Consider the following 20,437-nt stretch of genomic DNA (forward strand, 5'->3'; position numbering starts at 1 on the left):
AGCAGCAGAGGAGATGGAATCGATCTTTGGAAGAAGATCGAAAGTACATCGATCACCGGTAAATTCTCCACTAGCCTCCGGGCCCAGTGCCGAGAAAGAGAAGGAGGTAAGAAGTATAGCGTTAGACTGTACCCCAGCGGAGAACAACGCGGAGACATGCGAGAACAGCACCAGTTCTCCTAGACAAGAGTTCATCTTGAAGATGCGACTTTCGGAGGAGGAGGCGCTTGGAAAGTGCAAGAAAGTCCTTCGCCAGATGCGACTAGCTATAGGTAGGCAGAAGAACATTAGCAGGGATGTCCAAAATGGTGTGTCTGAGATAGAGGAAATCTTGGACATTATTGGGAATAATGTATAATAATAATAATAATAATAATAATAATAATAATAATAATAATAATAATAATAATAATAATAATAATAATAATAATAATAATAATAATAATAATAATAATAATAATAATAATAATAGTAATAATAATAATAATAATAATAATAATAATGATAATAATAATGATAATAATAATGATAATAACAATAATAATAATGTAACTAGAACAAAAGATTCAAGGATTGGGAATAAGGGAAGTTTTTGGAGGTATGTGATTGTATGAGTGGGGATCATAAGACATAAGGAGTTGAGTTTTTTACTTAAATCTATACTGCATTAAAGATCTCTGATGGCCGCACAGGTTTAAAAATCTAACGCCTGTTGTTTAGCACAATTGAGAAAAGGAATTACTTTAGATAACGAGGAAGATTAAATTCTATCTTCTTCATCCTCTTCGACTTCTTCGCCGTTTTCTTCTAGTTCCTCTTTATAACCTGGATGCTCGGATATGGCGTAGTAGTTTCCATTATAGATGACACCTAATTCGCGGAGAGCGTCTCCGCGTATTGTAGCCTTTATCGTCCAGTTGTAGCAATCATCGGACTCGGATTCCCTATCGAGCCGCTCAACATCCAAGATTTTGGAATTTAGGCGCTCCAGTATAATACCGATATCCTTTATGCTCAGGTGTCGCTTTTGATCAACGGAAAGTTGATCAATGAGCAGTAAAAATTTCTCTGTCGTTACTTTGTCGTCTTCCATAACTGTATTTTCCGTTTCACTTTCTGAGCTATCACGTTCTGGTGCTATATCGAGAAACCGGACATGACCTTTTGTACCAGAGGAACGGCGTTGCATGCTGCCCCCCATCATGGGATCCACAACCGAAGACATGGCTAATGTTGCCTGCTGTTGAGGCTGGGGACTTGTACTGCCATCTTGAATGGGTGAGGTCGCAACGCTTTTATGAACAGCTATTTTGCGACCTTCCTCATGCAGAGCACAACAATGGAAATCACATTCTGTAGTACTGGGGCTACCGGCTCTACTAGGCGTATGTGCATGATGTGCACATTCAGGTGTATGCACATGCACAGCTCCCACAGCGCTATCAAAGGAACCTCCTTGTTTAGAAAGCCTTCTGCTTGTACCGGGTATCACAATGCCTGGTGATACTACTACGCTAGCTGGATGATATATGTTTGCAGGTCCGTCATCGCTGATAACCGTTATTTGTGGACTTGTATAACGCGGTTGAGACGATTGCGATGATACTGATTTGTTGTCCAATGAATTTTGAGCAGAAAGCCCTTTCTTCGATGGCGAATATTTTTCAGACGATAGAGGACCATTGCTGCTATTAGCTCCAATATTGCAAGTTCCCAGTCCACCTGCAGGTCCCCCACCGCTGCTACCGCCTCCTCCTTGGCGTTGGTCCCAGTGTAGTACAACCGTAACACGACCCTTGTTATCCATAATTTTCCAAGATGGAGTCTCATCATGCAGCTCCAAAGCATGAATCGTCTCACAGACGATTTTTGGTATAGCTGATATTGCTAAAAACAGACAAAAAAGGGATTTACTTAATTAAAATTTAATGGAGTAACATTAATTGAATATAAATATGATTGACTGGAATTTTAGGAAACAATTATTGATACACTCGAGCAGGTCCTACCAAATTACCTAGGCAATCACTAGAGACCGGATTATATGCAAAGGTGATATTTTACCTAAAATAGGTCGTTTTGAACTATTAAAGTTTTGCATATCCAATGTACAATTTTTGTGCAAATACGCCAAAAAAATATGAAAATTGTTTTATCGATCATTAAAAGCATTATATGAGTGAATGTATAAAGCTAATATTGTGATCAAATAATTATAAACGTAACTTAATCCAACCTAACCATAGGTATATGCAGCGGCTATATAAGACTATAGTCCGATTTTATTTTAATATATTTTTATTATATACGAAGAATAAGATATTATAACAAAAACAGTTGCAAAGTGTTTTCAATTACTAAAATATGTGGAAAATCGTAAGTACCACGCATTGGGAATTTACCCGGTAGAATCCGTTTCTATCCTTACAGTGTAATTGCAACTGCAGTAGTGAGCAATTAGTGGTATCGAGTGGAATTTCAGTGAGAGGCCAGGCGACATCGACTCTTGCTTAAATACTGAGTGCCTTTGATGCTTGATATGACAAGGCGAGTTATTGGCGCCTTTAAACAACAAGCAATCGCACGGTGGTTTAGGATTCAATTTCACTGGCCAAACATCTAACATTTTGTTATAGCCGATTTTAATGTTGTTGTTGTTGTAGCCACCTTTTCACGTGGAGGTGGCGATCCCCGTCATGCTCCTGATGTGAGCAAGCTCGTTCCGGTCCAACGGACCGATCGCCGCTGGAACAGAAGGCCATTGGCTATTTAAAGGCGCCAATAACTCGCATTGTCATATCAAGCATCATAGGCACTCAGTATTTGTACAAGAGCCGGTGCCGCTCGGCCTCTCACATAGACTCTCCTCGAAAACGCTGATTGTGCCCGACCACCGTTGCAGCTACTCCGTATGGAGCATTCCAGTATCCGCAACCTGTGGACGTGCAGCTAAGCTTCTCATGACAGCAATGAACAACACACAGACCTCAATGTTCCAGCCTGTGTGGTGCTCACAGCTAATCCGTGTTGGATCCAATTTTAATGCCAGTTATAAGTAAACTTGTAAAAACTCAGGGAGCCGAAAATTTTGAATAAAATATTTGCTTTTGTGGGCGTGGTGTGCTGCTGAAAACAAAAATTTTATGGTATTTTAAAAAGATATTACGATTTCTTACAAACTATAAACAATACCTGGCTATTTTTTGTGAATAAGGTAGAAGAGTATTACAATATATTTATTTTCATTAAAGTCGAACTTTAATGGAATAGAACTTGTCTGGGCCAAAAAAAAAAATTCTATTAAAAGAAAAGTGAGAATGCCCCCTTTAAGCCGATAAATACGTTTGTACCTGTACAGAAAAAATAACAAAACTATGTTCAATTAAGAAATTTGTACATTCAATTAAAAACCTGCCAATTTGAATTTATGATAAGCTCATTTCAAATTTGCCATTTCTAATAAAAAAAATTTTTTACTCTTTTAATAAAAAAAAAACAATTGATATGTTTCACATAAATAAGAAACTGTTTTATTGCATTGGATTAAATTACAAATAAAACAAATTTTCCCAGGTTCAAAAAGAAGAAAATTGTCGATTCCATTTTGAGCCTCTCTTCGTCGTCGGCGAAACCGTCTATAAAGAGTATTAGGATAGGTAAGGTTAGGTTTAAGTGACAGTATGCCATCAGACTTAATTTGACGTTTTCGTCCACTGTGATACCACAGGAACGAAAGATGGAAGAAGCCTTCTAATTCCTACGGTTAAACCATTCAGATCGCTTTAAAAAGTCCAATAAATTGCGAATGTTCACATCCGCTAAATCAGACAGATTCTCAAAGAAATGAGAACCTAAAGTGGAACTCCTTCTAAATGTTAATGCGGGACACACATACAGCAGGTCTTCTATAGTCTCTTCTTCCTCGATGTCCTCACAGCTTATGCAAAAGTCGTTACTGGCAACCTTCAGTCCGTCAGCATGTTTTCCAATTACACAGTGACCTATCATGACGAACACAATGACTGAGATGTCTGTTCTAGCCAATGACAGCAAAGCGGTAGACCTCTTCAAGTCTAGATTAGGCCACATAGTTTTGAAATGCTTACAGCCCCATCACATGAACCAGAACATGTGAATTTTGAATTGTTCAGCCATCTTGTTAAGAGATCTGCGACAGTCGAGGTCGGTTTTTATATTCTAAACTACGTTCTCCAGGGATTTAATGGGTGCCTGGCTGTCGGAGAAGATATTTACGCCAATCGTCGCTGTGACATTATTTCTTAATCATTCCACCACATCCTCAATTGCAAGGATCTCCACTTGATACGCACTGTAGTGGTCGGGTAACCTTTACGATATGACTAGTTCTAGTTGTTTAGATTTCAACCCAAAGCCCATCTGGTTGTCAAGTTTGGAACCGCCCGTAAAGAAGTCTATGTGACTTCTATTACCAGATATATCGTAGTTCCAATCGGTTTAACCAACAATAGTGGTACAGTATTTTTCACAAAAAGAGGCTCAGGTAGAGTGAAATCCACACTGCCTGGAACATCGGATATTGTATCAAGGATAACACAGTGTCCGTAGCCGCCACATGACCAAAGAGAAAGCTCCCTTTTCAATTTCCTGTCCAGCAAAACACCCATCTATTTAGCACTTTCTGTAAATGGAACGTTCTGTTCTCCCATGGAGACAGTTGCCACTGTAGGCAACTTATATCTCATGCTGAAAAGAACTACTTCTGTCGAGAGAAACCTCTATGTAGCCTACTACGTCGTGAAGGGCTGTTTCAGTGGATTTGCCTTTACTATATGCTATATGCAGCCGCGACAGGCGATCTCCAGGGATCTTTGCCCTAAGATATGTTTCTATCAACCTCTCAAGAGTCTGCAGCATAAAGGATGACATACTAATAGGACGAACATCTTTCGCCTTAAAATGGTAGGGTTTGCCTTCTTTCGGAATGAAAATTAAATTTGTGTCCCTCCATCCCAACATTCTGATACATGCAGAGTACATTTCCCGGGAAATGTTTATGAACGGGTAGTTCTAGTGCTTCCTCACTAGACATTGTCCATACATTCTCTGACTTCTGAATATACCCCACCGTAATAGGTCTCGAGGACAGAGTCTTCCTTAGTCTAGAGGCCTCAGATGTATCCTCCACGGAGCTACAGGATTTGTTCCATTGTTTACAATACTCTCAGCATTTCATAAAAATTGGTCAAAATATATTTCCTTCAAATGCATATAAAATCAATATTTGATTAATTTTTTCAGTTTGTGTGTGTAGTATTTTATGGAAATAAATAGCATTTATTTTAGCACATCCTGTAGAAATTATTTAACCAATTTGAGACAATTTAAAACTAGCGGAAAACATAAATTTTTACGATATTTTACAAAAAAATCGCTATCAAAATACTAGCCAGGGCGCTGAAATGTTTGACAAAATAATTAAACAGTTAATTACTATAACACTAATGGTGATTCCGATTGTGCAAAAAAGTTAAGCATGTTTTCGACATGTCGCGGTGAAAGCGAAATTATATGTTCGTTTGACCAAAGAAATGTAACCCTACCACCGCGTGTAGTTTTCTTTTTAATGGTGTTACCTGCAGTGAGTGGAAAAATGTTGCATTTCCTTCACCGTAGGGGACTGGGTGGGTCATCTGGTTGGACTGGGCTAAAGGTGTGCGCCAACGGGGAAGGACGAAAAGCAAAAAAATTTTTCGACAGCAGTAGCTAGTGAAGCATTTAAGGAGAAATCATCCACACCGCAAGTGCCCAGTGTCCTGAGGAAGAGTGCTTCCACAGCTTTCTCACCTGCCCCTGGATGCATACACGTGCCCCCGGATGCGTACGGAAGATTTGTTCGATCTTGTGAGGATGAACTCCTGGCGGAATCAGAAGACGAGGCTAACGCAAAAGTGGTGGAACCATGGTCGTGTGGAGGAATGTTTCGTGGACAAAGAATTCTGGGAATTAAACTACTCAAGGGTACGGGGAATGAGAGACACAGAGCGTGTATTTTTGCAAAGAGTAGTCTAAATATTTTTCTTGTTATCTTGCTAAGCAGTGAAGATTCAATAGTAACCAGCCTTGTAATAAATAAGTCTCACTCCTGGCTGGTTTCGCTATATATGACACACGATTCAGAAATGCAGCCTTCAAGCCTTAAGTTGCTGGTTAAAACCCCTTCTGCAGAAAAGAAGAGCTAATGCACATCTTTAGCAGATCAAGAACAAGTCCTGGGTGGCTCCGTGACTTTCTGAAGCTCCGTGAAAGTTACATCTGAGGCCTCTAGGCTAAGGAAAATTCTGTCCTCGAGACCAATTACGGAGGGGTATATTCAGAAGTCAGAGAATGTATGGACAATGTCTAGTTCGGAAACACTTGAACTACTCGTTGATACACATTTCTCGGAGAATTCTCCAACGGACAACGTGGCTCCAGAAGAGGTTATTACTGGTATGCATTAGTCGGAGACTATAAGGGAAACTGTGTCTGAGCCGAAAATCCTTTGGGCGATAAGAAGTTTCTATCAGTACGTCATATATACCTGTGGGATGGAGGGACACGAAGGTCATTTTCATTCCGATAGCAGGAAAACCTTACAACACAAAGTCTGCAATTTTTTATGCTGTAGACTTTTGAGAGGTTTATAGAAACATATCTTAGGGCAAAGATCCCTGGAGATCGCCTGTCTCTGCAACATCAAGCATACAGTAAACGCAAGTCCACTGCAACAGCCATTCACCACCTAGTCGGCTACATAGAGGGGCTTCTCGCTGTCAAGAAATATATACAATGTTTGCATTTCTAGACTTTGAAGGTGCTTTCAATATTGTAAAACCGATGTCAATCATGAAGGAGGTAGAGTTTCTAGGCATCAAAACCGTAAGAAATTTTATAAATAGCTTACTAAAAGATGCATTACGACAGGGTTAAGATGAATAGATTCAAACAGATATGTCAACAGAGTCGCACCTCAAGGAGGTTTACTGTTTCCTTTACTTTGAAATATACTCATAAACAATATACAATATTATTGTCCCTGGAAGACAAAGGTTTAAAAGTGGTCGCGTATGCTGATGATGTAGCAATTGCGGTTAGGGGGAATTTTCCCAGCCCTCTAAGAAATATACTTCAGGAAGCTCTACGTGCCCCAGCAAAGTGGACTGCCGAAAGTGGTCTAGGTATAAATCCGTGCAAGACAGAAATAGATTTTTTAGGAGGGGATACAAGTTACCTACAGCGACACCTGTGTTCTTGGAAGGAAGGAATGTTCCATTTAATGAAAGCGCAAAATACCTGGGTGTTTTGCTGGACAGAAAATTGAAATTCAAATTCAACATTTTGGAGAGTGCAAAAAAGCAACTCTTGCCCTATACTCCAGGAAGAGAGCCATTGGCAAAAGTTGGGAGATTAAACCGTGTGTCATGCACTGGGTATAAACTGCAGTTGTCAGATCTATAATACTATATAGTGTTGTGGTCTGGTGGACGGCGCAAGTTTTGCCAAATCGAAAAATCTTGGAAATAATTCTGGAGCTTTTGAACGGATAGAGATATGTTCACGAAAATTTACACGGCCAGTTTTGAGGTGTTGTTCAAAATGTGCAAAATTTGGGGACCCTGTTGAGTCCAGATGCTGTTCCATGGGGCTTGAAAGTTGGCCACGTCAAGTATGTCAAATTTTGTATTGCTTAGAGATTTTACCAAATAGTCATTTATGTACCGATCGGCTGCATGGACATAGGAGAAAGTTGTCGCACCTATAATGCTATATGCTGTTGCCGTCTGGTGGACGGCGCTACAAAAGTTCATCTACTGTTCAATAATCAACCGGATCCACAGGATGGCATGTTTGTGCATCACAGCCGTACTGAGGACGACACCATCTGATTCATTGTGGCTAGATAAATTGCAGCGACCACTGCAGTGAGGCTAAGGGAGCTTTCTCTTTCGTCATGTGGCTACTACGCACACTGTGTTATCCTTGATACAATGTCCGATGTTCAAGTCAGTGTGGATTCACCCTACCTGGACCGCTTTTCGATAAAATTAACTGTACCACTAATACTGATATAACCGATTGGAACTACGATATCCCTGGTAATAGAAGTTACATAGTCTTCTATACGGATGGTTCCAAACTAAACGACCAGGTGGGCTTTGGGGTGTACTCTAAAGATCTAGAACTGGTCATATCGAAAAGGTTACCCTACCACTGCAGTGTGTATCAAGCGAAAATTCTTGAAATTAGGGAAGTGGTGCAATGTCAAAAATATAATGTCATTACGGAGATTGGCATAAATATCTTCTCAGAGAGCCAGGCAGCCATTAAATCCCCGGATAACGTATTTCTGAACACAAAAACCGCCCTCGACTGTCGCAGATCTCCCAACGAGACGGCTGATCAATTACAAATTCACCTGTTCTGGGTGCCGGGCCACAGAGATATCCCAGAGAATTGTTAAGCGGACGAGCTTGCGAGACTAGGAACTACCTTACACATTCCGGGGATACTGGAATTTGTGCGTATGCCTCTAGCGACATGTAAGCTAAATTTTCAGGACCAGACCCGAAAGACAATGAATGATAGATGGTCACAAAAAGGGGGCTGTGAGCATTACAAAACTATGTGGCCTAATCTAGACTTGAAGAGGTCTACTGCTTTGCTGTCATTGGCTAGAACAGACGTCTTTGCCATTGTGTCCGTCATGACAGGTCAGTGTCTAATTGGGAAACATGCTGACACTGAATGTTGCCAGCAACGACTTTTACAGAAGCTGTGAGGACGTCGAAGAGAAGAGACTATAGAACACCTTCTGTGTGTGTGTCTTCCACTTTAGGTTCTCCTTTCTTTGAGAACCTGTCTGATTTAGCGGATGTGAACATTCGCAAGTTATTGAGTTTCTTAAAGCGATCTGGATGGTTCAACAGTAGGAACTAGAAGGCATCTTCCTTCCTCTGTTCCTATGGTATAACAATGGACGAAAACGTTTATGTGAGTCAGATGGCAGACTTCCACTTAAACCTTACCCAACCTTGCTTCATCCTTTTTATATTCTGCCTATAAAGAGAAACCCTGCAAAGAACTTGACATATTCGATCAATGGTGGATGGTATACAAGATTCGGCCCGTCAGAACTTAGCTCGTTAGTACTTGTTTTATATCATGACATCCTCTAGTGATTATATCCAGCTCGGTTTGAAGAGTTTTAATTGCTGTGTTCAATAGATTTGTTGCATACTGTAATGGCTGTATAGTCTGCATATGTTAACGCGGAGCTATTTATTAGTTGACATACCATTTTATTTGAGTAGTTGATGTACAGGATTGGGCGTAGTTTCGAATCCAGCTGTAAACAGTACGGAGCGTTCACCATAATACTGCGTGTGTCAACGAGCATTTCCATCAATTTATCATGGGGCAATGTGTCAAAGACCTTGCTAATGTCGATGAATAAAGCTAAGCAGATGTTGTTCAGGTCCAAGGATTCATTGATGAAAACGCAAAGAAATGTTTGCATACTCTATGCAAACTTCACATTTTGAATATTTTTTGACATCAAAAAGCCAGATATCGAGGATGGGTGAACTGATTTAAGAGAATTTTTGATTGTACCGTTAAAGTAACCCGAAAATTCCAAGGTTGATTGTGTAACGTGTCGATAATAGTACTATGAATTGATAGAATATCGGATGTCTATAGTGATATTTAAAATAAAAACTGACTCAGACAGATCGGATCAATGTGAAAGGTATTTGAGAGTAAATACTAATCTGGCAATCAGTTTTTTAACCATTAGGATTATATGCTTTTAGCTGCCGCATAGACCGATCTCCCGATAAAAGGTCTTGGGCCCATAAATGCCACATTTATTAATCAATTTCGCTGAAATTTTAAACAGTGAGTTACATTACACCCCTCTACATCTGTGTCAAATTTGATATAGACCGGACTATGCTTGAAAATAGCTGCTATATATACCGATCCCCCGATTTAAAGTTTTTGGTCCATAAAAAGCTCATTTATGGCTCGATTTGTGTGAAATTTGAACACTGGGTGTTGAGAAGACTAATACAACACGCTGTTCCAAACTGCAGCGGAGTTAGAAAAAAATGCATATTCTATGGGATCAATGCCCTAAAATGTCTGAATATGGTTCTATATTTCGGCTCGTAAATTTTACATATATCTTGCATACAAAACTCATATCTCAGATATCCCCTAAAAATCGTTTTCTTACACGAAATTATGCCTATATACAAATATTGGTCAAAATCGGCACATTAACAAGATCCGCAATCCAGGTGTTGATATAAATTTTTCCTTTTTGAAACCCAATCAATTTGTTAACGAAATGGCCACTGGTCTATTATTATCTATTACTCCGCTTTTTCTTATATTCAAAGTATTCAGTATGTTATTTATTTCTACTTCAGTTGTCAATATACAATGAGTTGTTGATGATGTTTTACGCGTTTGTACTAAAAGTGGTGACTGAGCATGACTGTATTATTTTCAGCAAATTTTCATTGAACGTTAGAGCAAAGTTCTAGGTTTTAGTTCTAAGTGACTCACCAAATTTCAAATTTATTTTTATTGTATCATTTAAGTTTTTCGTCTTCTTATCGGTGTTTTTATTGATGATTTACCAAGTGCCTCGTATATTAAACCGATTTATAAAAAATTGGATTAAAAAAAAATTTAGTTATTGTGTTATTTAGTTTTTTATTGAATTTTTTGTATATTTTCTCTTTATTTTGTTGTTTTTGTTTCTTGCCCATTTTTTCATTCTTGTTTGAATCGTTAAGTGGAGCGGACATCTTGTTATTTCGCTCCGCAAGAACTTTTCGGCAGATCTAGAACCTGGGATTAGACTTAGAACGAACTCCAATGACCCAGCAGCTGTGGTGGTGGTATCAGGCCGTAGCATGTTACCTGCTCATGAATCCTCAACTGGTCAGCAGGGCCTTTTGACGAAGACACTTGGTTCGAGACTTAAGGACATGGCCGAACCTATTCTTTCATCGCATGCCTATAATTTGCCTAGGCCATCGGCCTTCCCCGGCAAACCAACACGCTCTTTAAGAGATTGGAATAATAATAGACGCAGGGATGCATACATAGGAACAATTGGATTGGGATAGTCAATGGACTGTCATCAGTATACTCCGATATCCTTGCGGAATTTCCTGGGTCTCCTCCAGTTTGTGACGATGCAGTCTGGTATCGGGGTCGATACAGACTAATTGTCTTTCGGAGATCAATACTTGATATGTATCGTTGTGCGCTAAAAAGGATTGGTGGGATCAGGCCAGGAGCATTAGAAGATTTAGTCAAGAAGTAAGATATTCCTTCTCGACCAATGGCGCATGCTTTAAAACCAAGAATTCCCTCAGATCCTGAATCCATACTTGGAAGACTAAGAGAATGTAATCCCAATCTTTCAACCACCGACTGGAAGATTGGTAGATTGAATGAGGCTGATGGTGACCGGTGACATGGAGTATTCTTTCTAAACTCCGACTGTCTCGCAGACCTCAACAAGTCTGAAGGGGTTGTATCCTACGGATTAAACAAGTTGAAACTGAAGGTCTATAGAAGCAATGGGGTTGAGGAATCAGGAGACGACTCAGCAGTTGTTGCCGAACACTTGTCTGAGGAATTATCGACCACATCACCAAAGTCTTGCGGAATGGGGGAGAGTGAAAATCCCCCTATCACAATCGAGACAGGAGGGGATGGTGTCGAAACGGGACCTGACAAGCCCTGTCTGGGTTGGTTACCGGTTGGACTGGGCTCAAGGTGTGCGCCAGCAGGAAAGGACGGAACTCAAAAAGTACTTCAACAGCAGCAGCTAGTGAAGCATCTAAGAAGGAATCGTCCACACCACAAGTGTCTAGTGTCTTAGGGAAGAGTGCTTCCACAGCTTTCTCACCTGGCCCTGGAAGCGTACGTAAGCCCATCATGACAAGATCTAACAAATCTTGTCAGGATGAACTCCTGGCGGAATCAGAAAACGAGGCTTACAAAACAGTGGTGGGAGTACTGAATCCTGACTATGTTCCGGTTTCTACAGTTAAATCTCCGGGCCGCTTCGGCGGCCTAAGGTCCTTCTGATGGTAGGGGGATTTGACGTGGTTCTTATCCGGGAACCATGGGTGTGTGGAGGAATGTTTCGTGGACTAAGAATTCCGGGATTTAAACTACTCAAGGGTACGGGGAATGGTAGACACAGAGTCTGTATTCTTGCAATGGGTAGTCTATTAGCCTGTTTGTCGTCGTTAAACGCAAGCGTTCGTTCGAAAAAAAAAATGATTTCGGTTTGTGTATCTCATTTTAAACGAAGAATTTATCGAACGACAAGCCGAACAAAAACGTAAGCATTCCCATACAAAAATGGGTTCATTTATGTCGTAATAGTTGTCAACATGTCGAAGCAAATGTCATAACCAGTCACATGAAAATTTGCTTTACATTTAAGATCCTTTGATGCCCACCACGGATTCTATGATGAAAATAAAGTTGTCTATAACAATTTACGGATGTCTGTCTTTAGAGTACTTATGCAAATTTGGACACAAATTACAGCTTTTAAGATCTTCAAAAGTAAAAATTGTTCCTTTGTGCCTCGAGGTTGTTGTTGTTGTAGCCACATGACTGTATGTAGAGGTGGCGATCATCATCAGGCTCCATAGATGAGCAAGCTCGTTCCGGCATCGCAGCGGGAACAATATAGCCATTGGCTATATAAAGGCGCCAAAAACACGCCTTGTCATATCAATCATCATAGGCACCCAGTATTTATGCAAGAGGCGGTGCCTTTCGGCTTCTCAGTGCGACTCTTCACTCGAAACCGCTGATTGTTCGCGACGGTAGTTGCAGCTACTCCGTATGGAGTACTCCACTGTCCGCACCCAGTGGACGCGCCCTGTAGTTCGCAGCTATGATTCTCGCGACAACGATAAACACAACACAGTTTGGAGCTCAAAGGTTCTAGATATTACCTTTGTATCGGTAGATGTAAGTGGAAGAATATGCGAGTAGGATGTGTTGGATGACCACAGCTTCCCCGATTATCGTTATATTATTTTCAGCCTTGAGAAAATACTGCAGAAGTGGTCTTCTTCGGTTTCTACAGTTAAATCTCCGGGCCGCTTCGGCGGCCTAAGGTCCTTCTGATGGTAGGGGGATTTGACGTGGTTCTTATCCGGGAACCATGGGTGTGTGGAGGAATGTTTCGTGGACTAAGAATTCCGGGATTTAAACTACTCAAGGGTACGGGGAATGGTAGACACAGAGTCTGTATTCTTGCAATGGGTAGTCTATTAGCCTGTTTGTCGTCGTTAAACGCAAGCGTTCGTTCGAAAAAAAAAATGATTTCGGTTTGTGTATCTCATTTTAAACGAAGAATTTATCGAACGACAAGCCGAACAAAAACGTAAGCATTCCCATACAAAAATGGGTTCATTTATGTCGTAATAGTTGTCAACATGTCGAAGCAAATGTCATAACCAGTCACATGAAAATTTGCTTTACATTTAAGATCCTTTGATGCCCACCACGGATTCTATGATGAAAATAAAGTTGTCTATAACAATTTACGGATGTCTGTCTTTAGAGTACTTATGCAAATTTGGACACAAATTACAGCTTTTAAGATCTTCAAAAGTAAAAATTGTTCCTTTGTGCCTCGAGGTTGTTGTTGTTGTAGCCACATGACTGTATGTAGAGGTGGCGATCATCATCAGGCTCCATAGATGAGCAAGCTCGTTCCGGCATCGCAGCGGGAACAATATAGCCATTGGCTATATAAAGGCGCCAAAAACACGCCTTGTCATATCAATCATCATAGGCACCCAGTATTTATGCAAGAGGCGGTGCCTTTCGGCTTCTCAGTGCGACTCTTCACTCGAAACCGCTGATTGTTCGCGACGGTAGTTGCAGCTACTCCGTATGGAGTACTCCACTGTCCGCACCCAGTGGACGCGCCCTGTAGTTCGCAGCTATGATTCTCGCGACAACGATAAACACAACACAGTTTGGAGCTCAAAGGTTCTAGATATTACCTTTGTATCGGTAGATGTAAGTGGAAGAATATGCGAGTAGGATGTGTTGGATGACCACAGCTTCCCCGATTATCGTTATATTATTTTCAGCCTTGAGAAAATACTGCAGAAGTGGTCCCTCGGTTAAATAGATGAAAGGCGGATTGGGATAAATTTCGGCACAAATTCTGCACGTCAAGAAGGGATAGACCAGAAAAGGAAGTGGAAATTAATGAGGATATAGACGTAGAGGTTCAAGAATCTCGAAGGCCCTGAACGATTCGCTGGTGTCGGCATGTCCTAGTGCCAATTAAAGGGGCAAACAGCGACCGCTATGGTGGACCCCAGAGCAGGTTGGTCTAAGGAAGGACTGCAGAAAACTCTTCAACAGAGCAAAAGCCACAAGAGTATAACACGAACTTCTATCACTGGTATGCAGGCTTGGGATCTGTGGATCTAAAAAGATGGGTCAACAGAGGAACACCTCAAGGAATTGTGCTGTCTCCTCTACTTTGGTATATAGCCATTAACAATATATTATTGTCTCTAGAAGAAAAAGGTGTAAAAGTGGTCGAGTATGCTGATGATGTGACAATTGCGGTTAGGGGAAAGTTCCCAGCACTGTAAGAGATGTACTTCAGGAAGCTCTACGTGCAACAGCGAAGTGGGTTGCCGAAAGTGGTCAAGATATATATCCGTGCAAGACAGAAGTGGTTCTTTCCAGCAGGGTATACAAGTTGCCTACAGTTGCACCGGTCTCCTTTGGAGAAGGGAATGTCCCATTTGCAGAAAGCACAAAATACCTGTGTGTTTTGCTGGACAGGAAATTGAACTTTAAATCCAACATTTGGAAAGGGCAAGAGATGCAACTTTTGCCCTATACACCTGCAAGAGAGCTATTGGCAAAAGTTGGGGTTTTAGACCGCGCGTCATGCATTGGGTCTGACAATTGCAGTATATGTCAGACATATAATTATATATAGTGTTGTGGTCTGGTGGACGGCGCTTCAAAAGGCCAACTACTGTTCAATACTTAACCGGATCCAAAGGGGGCTTGCTTGTGCATCACAGCCTGAGGACGACACCATCTGATGCACTGAATGCTACTGCAGTAATACCTCTGGACATTGTGGCTAGACAAATTGCCGCGATCACTGCCGGAGCACTAAGGGAGCTTTCTCATTGGTCATGTGGCGACACTGTGCTATGCTACTAGACGACCAGATGGGCTTTGGGGTGTACTCTAAAGATCTAGAACTGGTCATATCGAAAAGGTTACCAGACCACTGCAGTGTGTTTTTAAATCGGAGATCCTTGCAATTAAGGAAGTGGTGGAATGGCTAAGATATAAAGTCATTACGAAGATTAGCATAAATATCTACGCAGACAGCCAAAAACCGCCCTCGACTTTCGCAGATCTCTCAACGAGGTGGCTGAACAGTTCAAAATACCGGGTACGGGGCCACAGAGATATCCCAGGGAATTGTTAAGCGGCCGAGCTTGCGAGACTAGGAACTACCTTACACATTCCAGGGATACTGGAATCTATGAGTATGCCTCTAGCGACATGTAACCTAAGATTTCAGGACCAGACCCAAAGGACAACGAATGATAGATAATCATAAAGCGGGGGCTGTGAGAATTCCAAAACTATGTGGCCTAATCTAGACTTGAAGAGGTCTACTGCTTTGCTGTCATTGGCTAAAACAGACGACTTAGTCATTGTGTCCGTCATGACAGGTCAGAGTCTAATCGGAAAACATGCTGATAGACTGAAGGTTGCCAGTAGAAGGCATTTTCCTTCTTCCGTTCCTGTGATATCACAATGGAGGGAAATGTCTAAGTGAGTTTAATGGCAGACTGCCACTTAAACCTAACCTAATCTTCTTGTCTATTCTTAGTATAAATGGTCTTTAATACCGCAACATTTTAATATATGCTCACTGAGCCAATGATGTGTATTTGTTCCCCTATGTTTTGTTTGTTGGCTTGTTGAACTTCTATATATATCATTGAATGTTTTGCAGATATTTTTGAACAGATTATTTGTGTTACTGGATGTAATTTTAGTTACTGCTGCTTGAGCTTGAACCATTTTTTATCTTACCTTGCGAATAAGTGGTCAATACAAGTCATTGATTAATTGCTATTGTCTTCCCTGGTAACTTTTTTTATCACACAATGTAGCCCATAAGACGATAGGATATTTATGTTGTTGCTTGCAGTATTATTGTGTTTCTTTATATCAATTTTATTTACATCACCCGCAATTGTTAATTTATTCTATTAATACCATATATGAGTTTTTCTTACTCTTGGTTACTCTTTCTTACATTTTATTGGTATGATTGTGGTTTTATTATTGTTTGTTATTGTAGTATTAATTTGTGTTACTACTGTCGATCCCATTTTGATTTGTGTTTCTTTGTATTGTATATCACTTTGTTTATATATTGCAATTCCACCACTTTTCCTTCTCGATTTCGCATTTTCATCATTACAAATATATTTGTCTCAGTCAGTATTATTTTTTTTTTAAATTTTATTGGTTATTTTCCAGTTATTGGTTACGAATACCACTAAGTTTTTCCCTAATGACCTACATATAACCGTATATATTAAGATGTATTAGACTATATATTTCGATGTATTAACGACATCCGACAACGACATTCGATGTATTAATCCGCCCCATGCCACTATGGACATACACCTAAGCCAGTAATCGGCTTGTTGTGCGCTCTAAAAACTATAAAGTAACCTCGAAAAAGAAAATTTTAAGTTACGAATTCCGTGCTGCTTACAAAATCCCTAATTATTTTCAATACCACTCCCCTAAGTTGGTTCATATCTGCTATTGTGTCACCACCTAAGTGCCGGTATTTGTTAGACGCGAAAGCCGGGCATCATCTTCCCCGCATGCCCTACACATGCTATCACTTGCCGCACCGATTTGACATAAGTGAGCTCGTAGTCCTATGTGTCCCGTTATGATACCAATAGCTATACTGACCTCCGTCTTGCTTTCTTTCAGCAATAGCCTCGTCTTCTCACGATCTGGATCCCCCCCATAGGATTTACGCCGTCCTACCGACCGTTTCGCTGATCCACAATGTTACATGCGCATTCGTCGCCCACCCCCTTAATTCGGACTCGGACTGCGACCCGAAAGGCTTCGGGTTAACCAAGTTTATTGACGGCGGTGCTCTGGCCTTCACCGCCAAATCGTCTGCCCTTTCGTATCCCCTTACTCCGTTATGGCCCGGCACCTAAACGATGCGGATTTTGCCATCCTCAGAGAAGGCGTTAATCTCCTTCTTACACTGCAAGACTGTTCGTGATCTTACCATCCTGCTTATTATTGCCCTTATGGCAATTTTACTGCCGGTAAAGATATCCACCACACCACTTCACACATTCCGTGATCGCCCGGATCTCCGCCTGCAAGACCGTATTATGGTCAGGCAGTCTAAAACAGATCTCAGTCCCTGGGTTCTCAATGTACCCAGGGACACAATACACATATGTTTTTATTTTTATTTGCCGCAGTTATCTGTTCAATGTAGGATGTATTTTTTACAGTAGTAAGCAGGGAATTTTCATTTTCAAGAGCATATAAAGGGTAATGTTTTAAGAACTATAGAAAAGATAAAAAATATACAATTCAGAAAAATAAATTAAATCTCTATTTGAATCGAAGAAGTTTGAAGATTATTTCATTCAAATGTTGACCGTGACTGCGCCTCAAATGTTCCATCCGCTTAGTCCAATTTTGGCATACTCTTTCCAACATTTCGGCCGGTATCTCATAAATAAATGCTTCAATGTTGTCTTCCAATGCGTCAACTGAAGCGGGCTTGTCTGTATAGACATGAGCTTTAACATAGCTCCACAAAAAATAGTCTAAAGACGTTAAATCGCACGATCAAGGCGGCCAATTGACCGGTCCCGAACGTGAAATAAAATGTTCGTCGAAACGGCCTTTCAATAAGTCCATTGTTATGCGTGCTGTGTGCAATGTGGCACCGTCTTGTTGAAACCACATATCATGTGATGCATTTTGGGCTAAAAAAGTTGTATATCATCTCACGGTAGCCCTCTCCATTCACTGTTACGTTACGATTCGCATAATCTTTGAAGAAGTACCGCACAAAACTGTGACTTTTTCTTGGTGCATTGGTAGCTCTTGCAATATTTCTGGCTGATCTTCACTCCAAAATCGACAATTCTGCTTATTTACATACCCATTAGCCAAAAATGAGCTTCTTCGATGGAATGGAAGAAGCGCGCGATGAACTTTCTTAACGGATAATTTTGATAATAAAATTCAAAAATTTGCAAGCGTTGTTCGTTTGTAAGACGATTTATGATTAAATTATATACCAGACGTTTGACAAAAAGCTAATAGCTAAAAAAATCTCCCTATATTCCCGTTCTTTTTGCCAGCCACAAGAGTCATTATGCCCAGTAAGTTCATCATTATGGATAGTAAATAGTAAATGGTGTTGTTTCGTTCATCTAGTGCTTTTATTTCCACCCTATGTCTCTTAATTTTGTTGATATTTTAATTTTTTTTATTAAGAGTTGTAAATTCCACAACTGTTTTACTATTTCTCTTAATTTTAAATGCTCTGTATATGTCAGTGTTTTTATAGCAATACGGATGTTTTCGTTGTTTTCGATATTCTTTTATTTCCTCGCTCTTCTCTGGATCTCTCACTTGTAGTTTGTGAATTTGTGTGGTTATTGTTGATACATTTCTGTTAATATCAGCAATGTGTTCATTTATTTCTGTACTGAACGTTGTTATGTTTGTTATTTTATGCAGTTTTGCATTTCGATCACGCCTGACATATCAGTCAGATATGTCCTTTTTTTGGTGTTGTCATTTTTTCGCTTTGTGAAGTGGTAGGTGTTGTTACATTTTTAAATCGTTTACTTGCATTGTTGCTTAAACGATTGAATATGTTCATAGAAGACTTTGCTGTTAGGTCACATGTACGACATTTCCATTCTTTTTTTTCGTTTGCTCCATGCTCTTGTAAGAAATCTTTGTAAGAGAACAACATGGACTGAAATGGAATTGTCTATCACAATTGAAACAGCAAATAAATTTTATTGATTTTATTTTGGTTGAATATTACTACAATTATTATTAGTTTGCACTTGTAAAAATCGGAGGCCACCGTAGCGCAGAGGTTAGCATGTCCGCCTATGTCGCTGAAAGCCGGGTTCGTATTCTGGCGAGACCATCAGAAAAAATTTTCAGCGGTGGTTTTCCCCTCCTAATGCTGGCAACATTTGTGAGGTACAATGCCATGTAAAACTTCCCTCCAAAGAGGTGTCGCACTGCGGCACGCCATTCGGACTCGGCTATAAAAAGGAGGCCCCTTATCATTGAGTTTAAAACTTGAATCGGACTGCACTCATTGATATGTGAGAAGTTTGCCCCTGTTCCTTAGTGGATTAATGTGGATGTTAATGGGCAAAATTTGCATTTTATTGGGTTGCCCAAAAAGTAATTGCGGATTTTTCATATAGTCGGCGTTGCATTCTTTCTGTCAGTAATCAGCTGCTACTTTTAGCTTGCTTTAGAAAAAAAGTGTAAAAAAAGTATATTTGATTAAAGTTCATTCTAATTTTTATTAAAACTGCATTTACTTTCTTTTAAAAAATCCGCAATTACTATTTGGGCAACCCAATACTTGTAAAAATTACATGTTCATAGTATGTTTGTTGCTTTTATTTTTTAGAAATATGAAAAAAGACCAATGAGTCCGTTGTGACAAAAAAGTGTGGTTTATTCTATAAATGTATTAATTTTTAACACGCGTGTGGAAAAGAACGTCCGTTCACTTTGAAGTTTCAAATAGTATTCGTTTTTCTTATAATTCAGGTCCAAAAGCATTAGCAGCTGCAAATATAGTTGATGTTTCGTCCGCATTCCACATGTTCCTTGGACCGGTGGAGAATATTATTTTGAACATGACGAATTTATATGGTGTGGGAAAGTACACTGATGAATGACGACGAAAACAATGTGTGGACACACTGCACACATACTTTGGATTGTTGCTGATTTCTGGTGTATATTGGTTATACGGTTAATGTGTAAATAATCTGTGGAGTGAAGAAACTTGTCGAGTTACACTGTCTTTGAAAATGATGAGGCGCATCCAAGGTAACATTCGATTTGATGACCGCGAACAACGTATGGACAACACTGCATCTACAAGTACTTCTGCTCGTGACAAATTGGCACCGATTCGAAATGCATACGATAAACGGGATCATAATTTGAAAGCTGTATAAACACCTAGAAAACATTCCTGTAGATGAACAGTTTGTTCCGCATCGTGGGCAATGTCCGTTTC

At 40.2% G+C, this 20,437-nt stretch overlaps 1 protein-coding gene across 3 annotated transcripts in view; it reads right to left on the reverse strand.

Moving 5' to 3' along the window:
• Positions 1-509: 509 nt before the first annotated feature.
• The window catches only part of LOC106090840 (uncharacterized), a 177,292-nt gene continuing 157,364 nt past the window's right edge, over positions 510-20,437 (reverse strand). For 2 of the 3 annotated variants that reach the window (XM_059369540.1, XM_059369539.1), the window contains one exon: positions 513-1,887. In XM_059369540.1, the coding sequence (XP_059225523.1) occupies positions 761-1,887 (1,127 nt within the window). In that variant the 3' untranslated portion in view covers positions 513-760. Of the gene's footprint in view, positions 1,888-20,437 lie in introns of all 3 variants that reach the window. The other variant, XM_059369541.1, reaches the window with a different exon arrangement.

This window comes from Stomoxys calcitrans, chromosome 5 (genome assembly GCF_963082655.1).
Source record: "Stomoxys calcitrans chromosome 5, idStoCalc2.1, whole genome shotgun sequence".
Lineage (NCBI taxonomy): Eukaryota > Metazoa > Arthropoda > Insecta > Diptera > Muscidae > Stomoxys > Stomoxys calcitrans.